General features: G+C 43.1%; 1 protein-coding gene across 2 annotated transcripts in view; it reads right to left on the reverse strand.

The window, feature by feature from the left end:
* Positions 1–5,892: 5,892 nt before the first annotated feature.
* The window catches only part of AIFM3 (AIF family member 3), a 41,558-nt gene continuing 33,337 nt past the window's right edge, over positions 5,893–14,113 (reverse strand). The window contains exons 15-19 of one of the 2 annotated variants that reach the window (XM_070763185.1): positions 13,714–13,831; positions 12,472–12,570; positions 10,762–10,837; positions 9,793–9,897; positions 5,893–6,679 (exon numbers count right to left, since the gene is read on the reverse strand). In XM_070763185.1, coding sequence (XP_070619286.1) covers positions 6,640–6,679; positions 9,793–9,897; positions 10,762–10,837; positions 12,472–12,570; positions 13,714–13,831 — 438 coding nt within the window. In that variant the 3' untranslated portion in view covers positions 5,893–6,639. Of the gene's footprint in view, positions 6,680–8,262; positions 8,323–9,792; positions 9,898–10,761; positions 10,838–12,471; positions 12,571–13,713; positions 13,832–14,113 lie in introns of those variants that run through there. The other variant, XM_070763186.1, reaches the window with a different exon arrangement.

Raw genomic sequence — 14,113 nt, forward strand, 5'->3', positions numbered from 1 at the left:
ATTATCAGGCCAGACTGTCCCCAACTGTCCAAGCCAGGGTTACGGGTTAATCTGTTGCTGCTCAAAATAGGATGTAGGAAGGACGAGAACATGACAATGATAAGCCGGTGCAGAAGTTGGTGATAGCAGTAGTGACTGTGAAAGGGATCTCGGAGTCTGGTTGGATAGCCAACTATATATGAGCCAGCAATGTGCAGCAGTGGCTAAAAAGGCCAACACAATCTTAAGCTGCATCAACAGGGGGATACACTCCAAGACTAGGGAGGTATTAATTCCACTCTATAATGTCCTGGTCAGACCACACCTGGAGTATTGCATCCAGTTCTGGTCACCACACTTTAGAAGAGACATAGAAACTCTGGAGGTGCAGAAAAGAGGAACCAAAATGATAAGGGGACTAGAAATTTTGTGCTTAGCTCTGGCCCAGCTCCTGCCACAAGGAATGTGTAGGTGGATGTGGGGGAAACATCCATATGTTGCAGGCCTGTTTTGCTCCCAAGAGAATCTGCCGATGAAGCCTCCTCTGACAAAGGAAGCGTGAGTGACAGGGAAGAGGGGAGTTTGGCAGACAGCCCAGGAGATCAATCATCTATATCATCCTTGGATTCTGAACAAGAATTAATGACACATCCACGCATATGTAGAGTGATGCATAGGAGACAACAACTGAAGGATTATTACAAGAGAAAATGAGGCCATCTGTGGTTGGGTGGGGCTGCTGTAATTAGTGCTACAGATAAAAGTGCAACCTGGTGTTTTAGCCTCATGGCAGTTTATCTGATTCATTGTTTTGTCAAGATTGTGGGTTTTGTGCTGTTCAAGATTGTATGTGGACTCTCTGGACTTTAGAATTGGACTCAATTTCCCAGTTATTGGGTGAGCAATTGGATTGCATTTCACCTGTGCCTTGTACCAGAAAATCCCTTTGACATTTAAAAAGGGAGCTGTTTCTGTTTTTCTGTTTATAAAAACTTCTGGGTTTTCCTTTTATCCTGTGGTGTGTGTCTTCCTGGACTAATTACCCTGTAATTACAGGCGGTTGAAACACTCCGGCAGAACAGAAACCAAAACATATGAAGAGAGGTTGCTGGAATTGGGCATGGATAGCCTAGAGAAAAGAAGAGCCGGGGGGACATGATAGCAATCTGTAGGTACTTGAGGGGCTGCCACAGAGAGGAGGGGGTCACGCTGTTTCCGGGGCACCAGAGGGCCAGACAAGGAACAACGGATGGAAGCTGACCAAGGAGAAATTCAACCTGGAAATAAGGAAGAACTTTCTGACAGTCAGAGCAATCAACCAGTGGAACGGCCTGCCAGCAGAGGTTGTGAACGCCCCACCTCTGGACACTTTCAAGAGGAGATTGGACTGTCACTTGGCTGGGGTGCTGTAGGATTTCCTGCTTGAGCAGGGGGTTGGACTAGATGACCTGCAAGGACCCTTTCAACTTGAATGAATGAATGAATGAATGAATGAATGAATGAATGAATGAATAAATGAATAAATGAATAAATAAATAAATAAATAAATAAATAAATAAATAAATAAATAAATAAATAAATAAATAAATATAAATGGTTTGCCACACTATATATAGAAGGCCTGATGTTTATGGGAACTTGGGAGGGGGGATTTTCATGAGGGAACAGATACAGCCACAAAGCATTCTTTCGAGGGGTTCAAGGCCAGCATATGCCCACCCACCTGGGTGGAAGCGGAAGGAGGACTGGCCATGCTGGCACAATCTGAGTGGACAATGGGTGGGGGACAACAAGGGATGTGAATTTTCAAATGAATGGGAAATTCAAATTTGGGTTTCCCAGTGTGGGTGCCAGAATGGCTCCGGACATAAATTGGAACTTTGAGGAGTACTTTGACTCAGTCTCTGATTTAGTTCAGATGTTACCTGGAACCTTGACACTATCACGTTTGTCAGGCAGGAATGCAAGGCAGGATGGAAGCTGTAGGCCAACAGGAGGGGAAGACACCTCCCTTCTTCCTCTTTCTGGGTGTTGAGGCTTTCTCCAAGGTGAACGTTCCATTGTGCAGAGCAGATAGGCACTTGCCTAGGGTACAGGTGAGTGTGATTAGCCTGCAGGTGCCTCCATTTTCCCTTTCTCATGTCCTGCGCCCTTTAGATCAGTGTTTCTCAATTATTTTCTGCTGCGTCCCCCCTCAGAAGAAGTAAACATTTTGTGACCCCCCAACTCTCCACCAGGACGATTGTTTGCAATATTCAGCACGCTTTTGTTGAAAAAACTCAAGCAATTTATCAGCATGATTGGGGGGTAAATTATTTAAGTGACGTCTCAATTGATTTGGCTTCATGCTGTCCGCTGCCAACATTCTTAGACACATTAAACATACCAATCCTTCCTCGTCTCCCACCGTAGTCACAGTGAAGCCAAGCGCTACATATGCTTCCTTTGTCATATTTCCTCATCTTAGCTTTTGGGAGACTTATGTTTGTCTCATTATCTTCATCTCTCTCCTCCTTTTTTTTCATCCCTGTTAAATATTTTTCCATGGTGTCTCTTATGGGTTTGTTATATGCACTTCATATCTCCTACTCTGTGTTGGTGGGGGGGGAAAACCTACTCCCTGCGGCAAAAAAAGCACATTCCCCAGAGTCTTGCCCCCCACGCATCACTCCACCTCCCCACCCCCAGGGGGGCCTGCCCCACTATTCAAGAAACACTGCTTTAGACCAAGGTGAGCACCACATTTCTCCCACCAAGAGAGAAGCCCCGGAGACTAATATGACATAGATGCTGATCTATACAGTGGTAACTCTACCTACAGATGCCTCTACTTATGAACTTTTCTAGATAAGAACCGAGTGTTCAAGATTTTTTTTTTGCCTCTTCTCAAGAACCATTTTCCACTTACAAACCAGAGCCTCCGAAACTGTAACCGGAAAAGGCAGGGAGACGTCTCCGTGGGGCCTCTCTAGGAATCTCCTTGGAGGAAACAGGGCTGGAAAAGGCAGGGAGAAGCCTCCGTGGGGCCTCTCTTGGAATCTCCTGGGAGGAAACAGGGCCTCCACCCTCCCTGTGATTTCCCCAATCGCATGCATTATTTGCTTTTACATTGATACCTATGGGAAAAATTGCTTCTTACAAACGTTTCTACTTAAGAACCTGGTCACGGAACGAATTAAGTTTGTAAGTAGAGGCACCACTGTATTTGGTTTATTAAGAAGCTTTTGAAGAAGTGGAGAGATTGTGAAGCAGATATGATGCAGGGGGAGAGCATGTTACGGCAGCCCAGCCACCTTCTTACTTGAGCGCCTGGGATGGGGAGCTACGTGGAGGCCGTCCTCAAACAACAACCACAATTTGTGTTGCTACTGTGAGTTGTACCCAATTTTACGACCCGTATAAGTGAATCCCTGCCGTTAAGAATCCCTGCATGGTAATTGAGTGAAACTGGTTTTCCTCATTGTCTTTGGGTGTTGTACGTTGGCTGGGAACCTCACAAATAGTGACCACCTGCAACCCTCACAAAGATATACTACAACCACGAAACTACATGGTTGCTAAGCATGTAATTTTGAGTCGAATGGTCCTGGGAATGCTGCTATGGTCGTTAAGTGCGAGGACTTTCAAAGCAGTCACTAAATGAACGGCTGCAAGTCAAGGACTAACTGTAGCATAAAAAGTAAATGTAGCAGAAACATTTTGCTCTAAGGTTCAAAACTGGTTGAAAGAAATGTTACATTATTAATTGGAAATGAAACCGGAAATGTATCTTTTGGGAATAATTAGAGGACAGCATAGCAAGGAAGATTACTATTTGATAACGCTTATATTAACATCAGCAAGTTTGGTGTTTGCACAAACTTGGAAAAAGGAAAATATACCAAATGAAGAAATGGTGATTAGGAAAATGCTAGATTGTGCTAAATTAAGCAAACTAACATACGAATTAAAGAATAAACAAAATAAAGATTACTACACAGTTTTGGGAAAATTATATAGTTGGATAGAAAAGAAAAAAGAATTGAACTAACGTTTAAGAAAAAGAATAAATCAATGGAAACAGAATTTTAAAGTATTAAACTAATTCATTTTGTGTTTTGTTTTTGCTTTTTTAATATTTGAAAGTTTGTCTGTATGTCTTGTTTTGTTTGTTCATTATTTTAAAAAATAAAATATTTTTTTTAATAAAAGAAAGTAAAGGTAGTGGCCGAAAGGTGAAATCCAAGCTCCGCACATCACACATAAAAACCAGCTGGAGCCTCAAGTGCACCATGACGATTTCACTAGTGCAGGGGTAGGCAAAGTGGGCTCTTCTATGACATGTCAACTTCAACTCCCAGAATTCTTGAGCTAGCATGACTGGCTCAGGAATTCTGGGAGTTGAAGTCCACAAGCCATAGAAGAGCCAACTTTGCCTACCTCTGCACTAGTATGAGCAGAAGCTGGGTGACTCAGTTTCCACTGAGTACATTTACAAACCCATCAATGCAATGGGAAGTGGGGAAAAGAATAATGTTTTCTGCCTGGGCTCAGTTTTGGCCTTTCATAGAAACATAGAAGATTGACGGCAGAAAAAGACCTCCTGCTCCATCTAGTCTGCCCTGATACTATTTCCTATATTTTATCTTAGGATGGATGCATTTTTATCCCAGGCATGTTTAAGTTCAGTAACTGTGGATTTACCAACCATGTCTTCTGGAAGTTTGTTCCAAGCATCTACTACTCTTTCAGTAAAATAATATTTTCTCATGTTGCTTCTGATCAACTAACCTCAGATTGTGTCCCCTTGTTCTTGTGTTCACTTTCCTATTAAAAATACTTCCCTCCTGAACCTTATTTAATCCTTTAACATATTGAAATGTTTCTATTGTGTCCCCCCTTTACCTTCTGTCCTCCAGACTATACAGATGGAGTGTGCCAAACCTGAACCCGAACTTTTTAAAAAGTTTGGGTAAAGTTCGGGTTTGGCTGAACACAGCGAAACGCCGACACCTGGGAGGTGAGTGGGGAATCCCATCGTGGGATTTCCCACCGTGACATCAAAGCCCCACCCCCGGAATCCCTTTGTGGGATTTCTCACCTCCTTTTGCTTGCAACACCGCTGCGGCATCCTTTTGTGTAAAAATAAAAGGAAGCAAAAGGAGGTGGGGAATTCCCCACCTCCTTGTTTATTTTTATAGAAAAGGATGCCGCAGCGGCTTGTTGCAAGCCAAAGTTCGGGTTCGGCAAACTCACCCGAACTTCACGGCAAAGTTTGGTTGAGTTCGCCGAACCCAAACTTTGTTGGGTTCGCCCAACACTATTCATGAAGTCTTTCCTGATAAGTTTTATGCTTAAGCCTTCCACCATTTTTGTAGCCCGTCTTTGGACCCGTTCAATTTTATCCATATCTTTTTGTAGGTGAGGTCTCCAGAACTGAACACAGTATTATTCCAAATGTGGTCTCACCAGCGCTCTATACAGCGGGATCACAATCTCTTTCCATACAAAGTTGCTGCATTCCAGCCAATAGGGCAGGAACAGAACAAAAGTTGAGTGTCAAGCCGGTGCAGAAGTTGGTGAGAAATCAACATCTATAGAAGGCCTGATGTTTATGGGCTCTTGGGAGGGGTGATTTTCATGAGGGAGAAGATGCATCCACAAAGCATTCTTTCGAGGGGTTCAAGGCTATCCTATGCTCATCCACCTGGGCGGAAGCAGAGCAAGGACTTGCCAAGCTGAGTGGGCAACGTGACAAGTTTGTGGGCGGGGGTACAAGCGATGTGAACTTTCAACTCAGATTCAGGTTTCCCAGCGTAGTTGCCAGGATGGCTCCGGTGATAAATTGGGAAACTTTGAGAAGCACTTTGATTCGGAGTCTGATTTAGTTTGGAACCTTGACACTGAGCTTGAAAGAACAACATTTAAGCTGGGTTGAATTCAAAGGCCAATGTACTTTTAATTAATAGCCAAGAAAATCCTTCCCTAGTTATCCAGTAAAAATACCACCCTGATCCGAGAGTGGAATTCTGCGCTTGCTTGAGCGTTCCTGCAAGAAGAAACTTGGTCCGGAATCTATAAAGTGCATTGCCAAAAAGAAAGAAAAAGAAAAGAGGGGGTGAGGAGATGGAACCAGGGAAGAACGTGCAGATTCCAGTCATCCCAGTAGATCGAAGGTGCTTCAGCCACAGAGGAGCAAGACACGGAAGCTGCTCAGGCCACGTCCTGGTTTCCCAGCTGTCCAAGGGACCTTCGGGTCTTCTGCTGCCGTCCACAAGATGTGAGAAGACATTTGGGCACGTGGCACAGCAGGAGAAGCAGGGGAGCGCTTGCCTTGGGAGAAGGGGAGTGGGGCTCCAGGCAGCTGCGTCCCCTTCCCAGGTAGCCTCCGCGGCTTGTGCCGGCCTGCAAAAAGGTGCCCACCATGTTTGTTATATCCCCTTCCTTCTGCATCATTCCAGCCCGGCAACCCCACCATTCCTTCCTTCAGCTCCACCCTGGAAGCCACTGCAGCCGTCTCACAGCAGCTCCACCTCCGATGCGCTCCGGAGAGATCCTTGAGACGAGGGGGAGAGCCAGGAGGAAGAGTGGCAGGGGACGGTCAGGCTCGCCCAGCCCGGAGGGAGGGGGCTTTGCAGAGGACACCCCCCGAAAGGGAGCCCAAGCTAGGATTCCCAGCTCCTAGGAGCCTTTCCCCGTCAGCCAGGACATGTCTCCAGTTCTGCGGAAAAGACAAAATAACGGCTGGGTTATGACTGCCTCCCGGAAGCTCAGCAGATTTTTTTAATGCCTGGCCAGGGGTGCAGTTGGACAAGCCAGTAACTTGGACAAACCCTCATTTTGTTTGTTTGTTTGTTTGTTTGTTTGTTTGTTTGTTTGTTTGTTTGTTTGTTTGGAAATTTACCTTGCCGCCTGTTTGCAGAAGGTGGCTTACAAGAATATAAATATGAACGTAAACATACACATAATCATAAACATATACTTATATTTATATTCTTTTTTAATAATAATTTTTATTATAAAGTGTAAATTATCTGAGTCTTTGGAGAAGGGCGGCATACAAATCTAATAAATTATAATAATAGCCAATAATTATAAACATTTTTGAAAACAAGACAAGATTTATATTCTTGTAATCCGCCTTGATTCACTATTTGCAAATAGATGGCAATATATACATTTTGCTGACAAAGAAATAAAGGGAGACTAGTATAGATCTATTTCAAGCTATTTAGCTCTCATCAACTAGCCATACAGAAGCCAAATATTGCATGCATCAGGGTCTTGATGGTGACGTCTTCATGATGTCATCAGCAGGCTGCCGCTACCGGTGCAGGCGCACCAGGAGGAACCCACCTCTGGACCTGTTTTCCCCTCCCTTAAAGGTTCATTCTTCCCCTCGTAGTGTTGTGTTAACTCCCAACTTCTAGGGCTGTTTGCTCTCTCCAGAATCACAGGCAGGGTGTGAGGGAGAGGGAGGGAGGGTGGGATAGATGATAGGTAGACGGGCAGACAGACAGACAGACAGACAGATAGAAGATGGATGGTGTTGTGATTCCGTCTGAGGCTCCTCAGGGAACGGCTGAACCTCTGCCGGCTCCCTGCTCAGAGGGGGAGGATGAGGAACAGGAGGAGGAGGAGGAGGCCCAGGCAGAAGGGGAGGAGGAATATCAGGCCGAGGGAGAGGGAGAACAGCCAGAATCCCCCGGGGTGGAGCTCTCCCCAGCAAGCAGCCTGGAGTCCTTAGATGAAAATGCTCAAGCCATCATCGATCACAGGCAGAGAAGAGCAGCACAACGAAGGGGACAATTAGCCAGGTACTTCCAGTCCTAAATAGGTAACAGCTGGGTTTGGGTGTGGTTCTCCCCAGAAAGGCTGAAAAGGCAGACCCACCCTTCCTGTATTGTGGAGTATTATCTTTGGGAGTCCTGGCACCTGGCTGTGATCTTTGGCGTCTCTGATTCTGGCTTGTGGCCTTGAAGGCTGAAACCTTGGGGAAAAAGGCGTGGGGGCTTATTCTCTACAGTGGTGTGTGTGCCAGCAAGAAGTCTGCTGTATTGTCTGGCCGTCAGGACTTTACTGTGAAGCCTCATAGCCTGCCTGTTGGGAAGAACAGGTTTTTCTCTGTGTTTATTTTTCAAACTATAAAGTGCTTTTGCTTTTACCAGCATGTCTGGTTGCTTTTTCCAGTTGGTGTTGAAGTCTGGGGGCACCCAGACAGAACAGATGGATGGATGGATACATGGATGGATACATGGATGGATGCATGGATGGATACATGGATGGATACATGGATGGATCCTCCAATGCCTTCAGCTGGGCTGTGATACCAGTGCAAACATATATACATACCGAATGAAGAGCCTTAAATTGGAGCAGTAGAAAGAGAAAGAAGGAGGAAAGGAGAGTAAGTGAGGGCCACTTTCCTGGGTGCTGGAAAAAGAAAATCTAGATTCCACTCCAACCTAACACTGAATATGATCATTCACTTTCTAAACTGGGAGTGGGTACTCAGAGTTCTTGGTAGCTACATAAAGGCCCAGCTCCCTTTGGGAATGCTTCCCCCTCCCTCCCTCCCTCCCTGCCCCATGAACTGTAGTGCCAAAAAAATTCTGTTGTGCCAAACAGAATTCTGCTGCAAACTATCAATGCAATTTTCTTATGCGGATATTTGTCGTCGCTGTGTTGGGGATAATAGTGAAAAACAGCAAAAATTCCGAGGCCATTTTAGAAAAAGGGGAAAGAATTCAAAATTGTGCTGTCCCTGTTTGTCTGCTCTACTCTTCAGTCTGGGAAGGAAAACTAACCATTAAAAAGCACCACACTCTCCATCACCACAAACCTTTCTGTGCAGGAGGAGGAAAGAGGCAGCTACAGAACTGCAGAAACAACAATGGCTGCTAACCTGCCTTCCACTGAGGACCTGCATACTGCATGAGTCAAAAAGAGGGCCGGGAGAATATTGACTGACCCTTCGCATCCTGGACGCAAACTGTTTCAACTCCTACCCTCAAAATGTTGCTACAGAGCATTACACACCAAGACAACTAGACACAAGAACAGTATTTTCCCCGAATGCCATCACTCTGCTAAACAAATAATGCCCTTAAAAACCATTTACTAAATCTGCACTACTATTACTACTAGTTTTTTATCATCATTCCTATCACCCATTTCCTCCCACATGACAGTATGACAGAAACTTGTTGCTTGTATCCTTAAGTTTTCATTAATATTGATTGTTTCCTGATTCCTTGTCATCTTTTTCTATCTCTATCTTCTCTCACATCTTTTTTCTATCATCTAGTCTTTTTCTATCATTTTTTTCCTCTGTCATCTTTTTCTATCTTCTATCTCATCTTTTTCTATATCCATCTATCTTATTTTTACCCTATGACAATCGTTAAGTGTTGTACCACATGATTCTTGATGAATGTATCTTTTCTTTTATGTACACTGAGAGCATCTGCACCAAAGACAAATTCCTCGTGTGTCCAATCACACTTGGCCACTTCTGTTCTGTTCTATTCTATTCCTAATTCTATTTTCATTCTCTTCTGTTCCTAATTCTAATTCTAATTCTATTCTGTTCTATTTTATTCTTATTCTAATTCTATTCTAATTCTATTCTGTTCTATTTTATTCTAATTCTAATTCTATTCTAATTCTATTCTGTTCTATTTTATTCTAATTCTAATTCTAATTCTAATTCTAATTCTAATTCTATTCTAATTCTAATTCTAATTCTAATTCTATTCTAATTCTAATTCTAATTCTATTCTAATTCTAATTCTAATCCCAATCCTAATCCCAATCCCAATCCAAGTGACTTACTCCACATCTCGCTTGCGGATGGCCCTGCCAGAGCCCATGACATCGGCCACTTTGGAGACCAGTGGGTCATAGTTCATGCTGGCCACAGCCAGGACTTCATCGCTCCTGGAAGAAAAGACAAAGGGCTCAGAACTTGTCAGAACCTTCTGGGTTTCACCCCTAGTCGAAATCCACCCATCTTAAAGTTACCGAAGTTTACAAACACTATAAATCTGGAGTTTATTGGCCAAGGATAAAAAAATTTAAAAGTTCTATTATTCTTGGAAGCTAAAATCGATTCTACAGTTTCAGCAGCTTCTGTAACATCAACAAGCAATTCACAAGCAGCTGTAAACAAACAGTACAATTTTGCAGCACACATCATGGTGGCTGCACTGGCTGCTGATCAGTTTCTGATCACAATTCAAAATGTTGGTAATGACCTACAGAGCCCTACATGGCATCAGACCAGAATACCTTTGGGACCGCCTTCTGCCAGACGAACCCCAGCAGTCGATTAGGTCCCACAGAGTTGGGACTAAGCAATGTTGTCTGGCGGGCCCCAGGGGAAGAGCCTTCTCTGTGGAGGCCCCGGCCCTCTGGAATCAACTCCCCATGGAGATTAGAACGGCCCCCACCCTCCCTGCCTTTCATAAATTACTCAAGACCCGCCTTTGTCACCAGGCATGGGGTAACTGAAATACCCTGAGCACATATAGTTTTATAAATGGTATGATTGTATTGAATGGTACTAAATGATCGGCTTTTAAAATGTTTTGTTTCTTTTTAAATATTGGATTTGTATATTGTTGTGATTGTTGTGAGCTGCTCCGAGTCTCCAGAGAGGGGCGGTATACAAATCTAAATAATAATAATTATTATTATTATTATTATTGTTGTTGTTGTTGTTGTTATTATTATTATTATTATTATTATTATTATTATTATTATTATTATTATTATTAACTAAAGGTTTTCATGGGCGCTTACTTGGTGTAAAAGGCTACAAATTTAAGTTCGTCTAGAGCTCCCCGAATAATCACATCATCAAATCCTTCACCATGACCTAGAAAAGAAAAGAAACATGTATAAGTTTCTTTTTCTTATTTTAATCTGCCATCTTGTCTCTTTAAAAAAGCACAAAGATATATGTGATAAGAAACTAATTAATACTACACATGCATAAGTATATTTAGAGCATTTTGAAACAAATACACATTTTAAAAACATGTTTCAGCACATATTTACGGAGTGCTGCATTGCAATGTGGAGAAAACAAGGAGAATTTTGCTGCAAAGTGCAGATGAGCACTTGTCTTTCAAATCTGAGCTTAATTTCATATCACAAATCACACACAGATACAAGATGTCTGCATTTCTTTCAATCTTTCTAAGGAAGAAATGTGATAGCTGTGGATTTTGCCAATCTGCCTGAGTGTATTCTTTTATTTGTTTTATTTATCCAATATACTATTTTTTTGGGAGTATAAGATGCATCTTTCTCCTCCCTAAAAGAGGCTGAAAATTTGGATAAATCTTATACTCTGAATGTAGCTTTTTTTAAAAGCTTTTTTTTCCAGCCCTAACTAGCTGCTAATGATCTTCTCATCTCTTAACTTGCAGGTTCTTTCATTGTTACTCTTTGCAAAGAATGTTTTCCAAGCCCCAAGTCTTTGTAGGGTTTTTTTCATTGCTCTACTTGCTCCAAATAAGTTTCTTTCTAGCCCTAACCAAGTGCTAACAATGTTCCCAGCTTTTACTGGCTTGCAAGCTCTTTCATTGGTACTCTCTCTGAACAAGGGTTTTTTTAAGCACTCATCAGGGAATAAAATAATGTGCTGAAGCTGACCAGACTAAGGACACTAGCCAGTTGAATATCTGGTAGACAGATTCCAACACCCTACTTTCCTCCTGAAAAACTAAGGCTTTTACTCCGGTGGTCTTATACTCCAAAAAATACAGTATATGGCCCCTCCATCAGAAAATAGAATGAAATAAAAACAGAAACAAATGTTACAAGAAGTAAAATACAAAGCACAAGAGTCAGCCAGAAAGTAATGCACCACATTTTTTTTCTCAGCCTACATTAATGGTACAAATGCGAAAATTTAGATATACATTATTTGAATTGTCAGGGATGCGTATGTAAATTTTGTGTTTCTTCAGACAGACAGCGTAGCTGCAGGAGTGTTTCGAAATGGTGTCTGTAAGTGATGTATGTTACAAGCAGCGTGTGGTCATTGAATTTCTCACTGCGGAGAAAGAAACTGTTGGGAACATTCACAAACATTTGGGTACAGATTTTGGAGAATCTGAAGTCGACAGAAGTACGGTTAGTCGCTGGGCACAGAGGGTGAGGCCATTAGAGGTGCAGAAATGGCTTCGTGACCACAACAAGGAGTGGTACCGACAGGGTATACACACCCTTATGTCACGCTGGAGGAAGGCCATAGAATGGGATGGAGATTACGTGGAAAAATAGAGAGTGTAGAAGAAACCCCTTTCTTTCTTGTGTGTAAGTTTCATTGTGTTCAATAAATAATTGTTGAAGAGAAAAAATGTGGTGCATTACTTTCTGGGCGACCCTCGTACATGAGAGCATCAGACACACACACACCCCTCACACACCTCCCCAAAACCAGAAAGGCAACCAAACAGCAATCTCGACATACTCTCTAATCTTAATTTTTTCTTCCCTCACCTGCATAGCGAATGCTCTTGCCAAACATGGCGGTCCACAGATAAGGGACAGTGCTGATTTCGGTCCCATAGGCCAGCATGTTCAGTGCTGCTATGCGCCCTAGGATGTAATAGAGAATGTAACAGAGACATCAATCAGGCATATGAGTTAGAACATAAGAACCTAAAAAGAGCCCTGCTGAATCAGACCATAGCCCATCGAGTCCAGCATTCTGTGTCCCACAGTGGCCCACCATGGGGATCTTGGGCAGAAGGAGAAGGCAAAACCCTCCCTTTCCCTTGACCCCCAAAAATGGGACCTCATACTGCCTGCCTCAACCAACATAGAGGTGGCACTTGGACATCCGTTTCAATAACCACCTATGATACCCTTGGCATCCCTGAATCTGCCTAATCCTGCCTTGAAGCTCTCCAGGCTGACAGCTGTCATGACCTCTTCGGAAAGGGAATTCCATCAACCAAGGACCCTCTGGGTGAAGAAATATTTCCCTTGATTTGTCCTCCCTTTCTTACCTATGAGCTTTAGGGAGGGCCCCCTCGTCCTAGTATTGTGTGATAGACAAAAGAATTTTTCTCTACAGTATCCACCTTTTCTATCCCATGCATGATTTTATATACTTCGATCAAGTCACCCCTTAAACGCCGTCTTTCAAGGCTGAAGAGACCAAGGCGCTTTTTAGAGCACAACAAAAGTGTGCTTTTACATTATTTGAACTGTGTCAACCAGAGGTGATGAACTGTGGCTCGGGAGTCACGTGTGGCTCTGTCATCCCAGCCTGTTACCTGTCAGCTCCACAATTGATAGAGCTTTTGGTTGGAACAGGTAGAGGAAAAAGGATGCTGTGCTAGGAGCTCTGTGGTGGGAGAATTGGACTTCTAGTCCATTCCTGAATTGAAAGGGAGTATTCCAGTCAGGACCTTTGTGGCTCTTTGAGTGTTTAAGGTTGCCAACCCCTGCTGTAAGCCATTCATTCTGTCAGTACTATGTACTGCACTGGTTGGGTTTGTCAATATATGACCTAACCAGCAATGTATGTTTGGAGGAAATAATATAGTGCTACTTTAGGGGCTAGGCTGCAATTAGCCATAAAAGGGAGACTTATTTTTATTTTTATTTTTATTATTTTTATTTTTATTTTTATTTTATTTATTTATTTTTTTTTATTTTTTTTATTTACAACAACAACAAAAACACATCCATTGTCTGAGACAAGACACGAGAGAAGGCCACAACCACACCCACCATGCATGTGAGCCATCTGCCAGTGTGGGACGTTGGTCTTCTTGTGGTTCCTCAGCGCCAAAGGAAAGACCACCGCGTCACCAGCAGCGAAAACTCCTGGAATGTTGGTCTGCATCATCTGGAAGGGAGAGAAGAGTTCTGTTGGGTGGAACACTTTGCAAGGGGGTGGGTGGATGGGTGGATGAATAAATGAATTGGATGGATGGATGATTGAATTGGATGGGTGAATTGGATGGGTGAATTGGATGGGTGGGTGGGTGGGTGGGTGGGTGCATAAGTGGATGAATGAATGAATTGGATGGATGGATGGATGAATTGGATGAGTGGATGAAGGATGGATGTATTGGATTAATTGTATTGTATTGTATTGTATTAATGGATGAATAAATTGGATGGATGG

The sequence above is a fragment of the Erythrolamprus reginae genome, chromosome 10, assembly GCF_031021105.1.
Source record: "Erythrolamprus reginae isolate rEryReg1 chromosome 10, rEryReg1.hap1, whole genome shotgun sequence".
Classification (NCBI taxonomy): domain Eukaryota; kingdom Metazoa; phylum Chordata; class Lepidosauria; order Squamata; family Dipsadidae; genus Erythrolamprus; species Erythrolamprus reginae.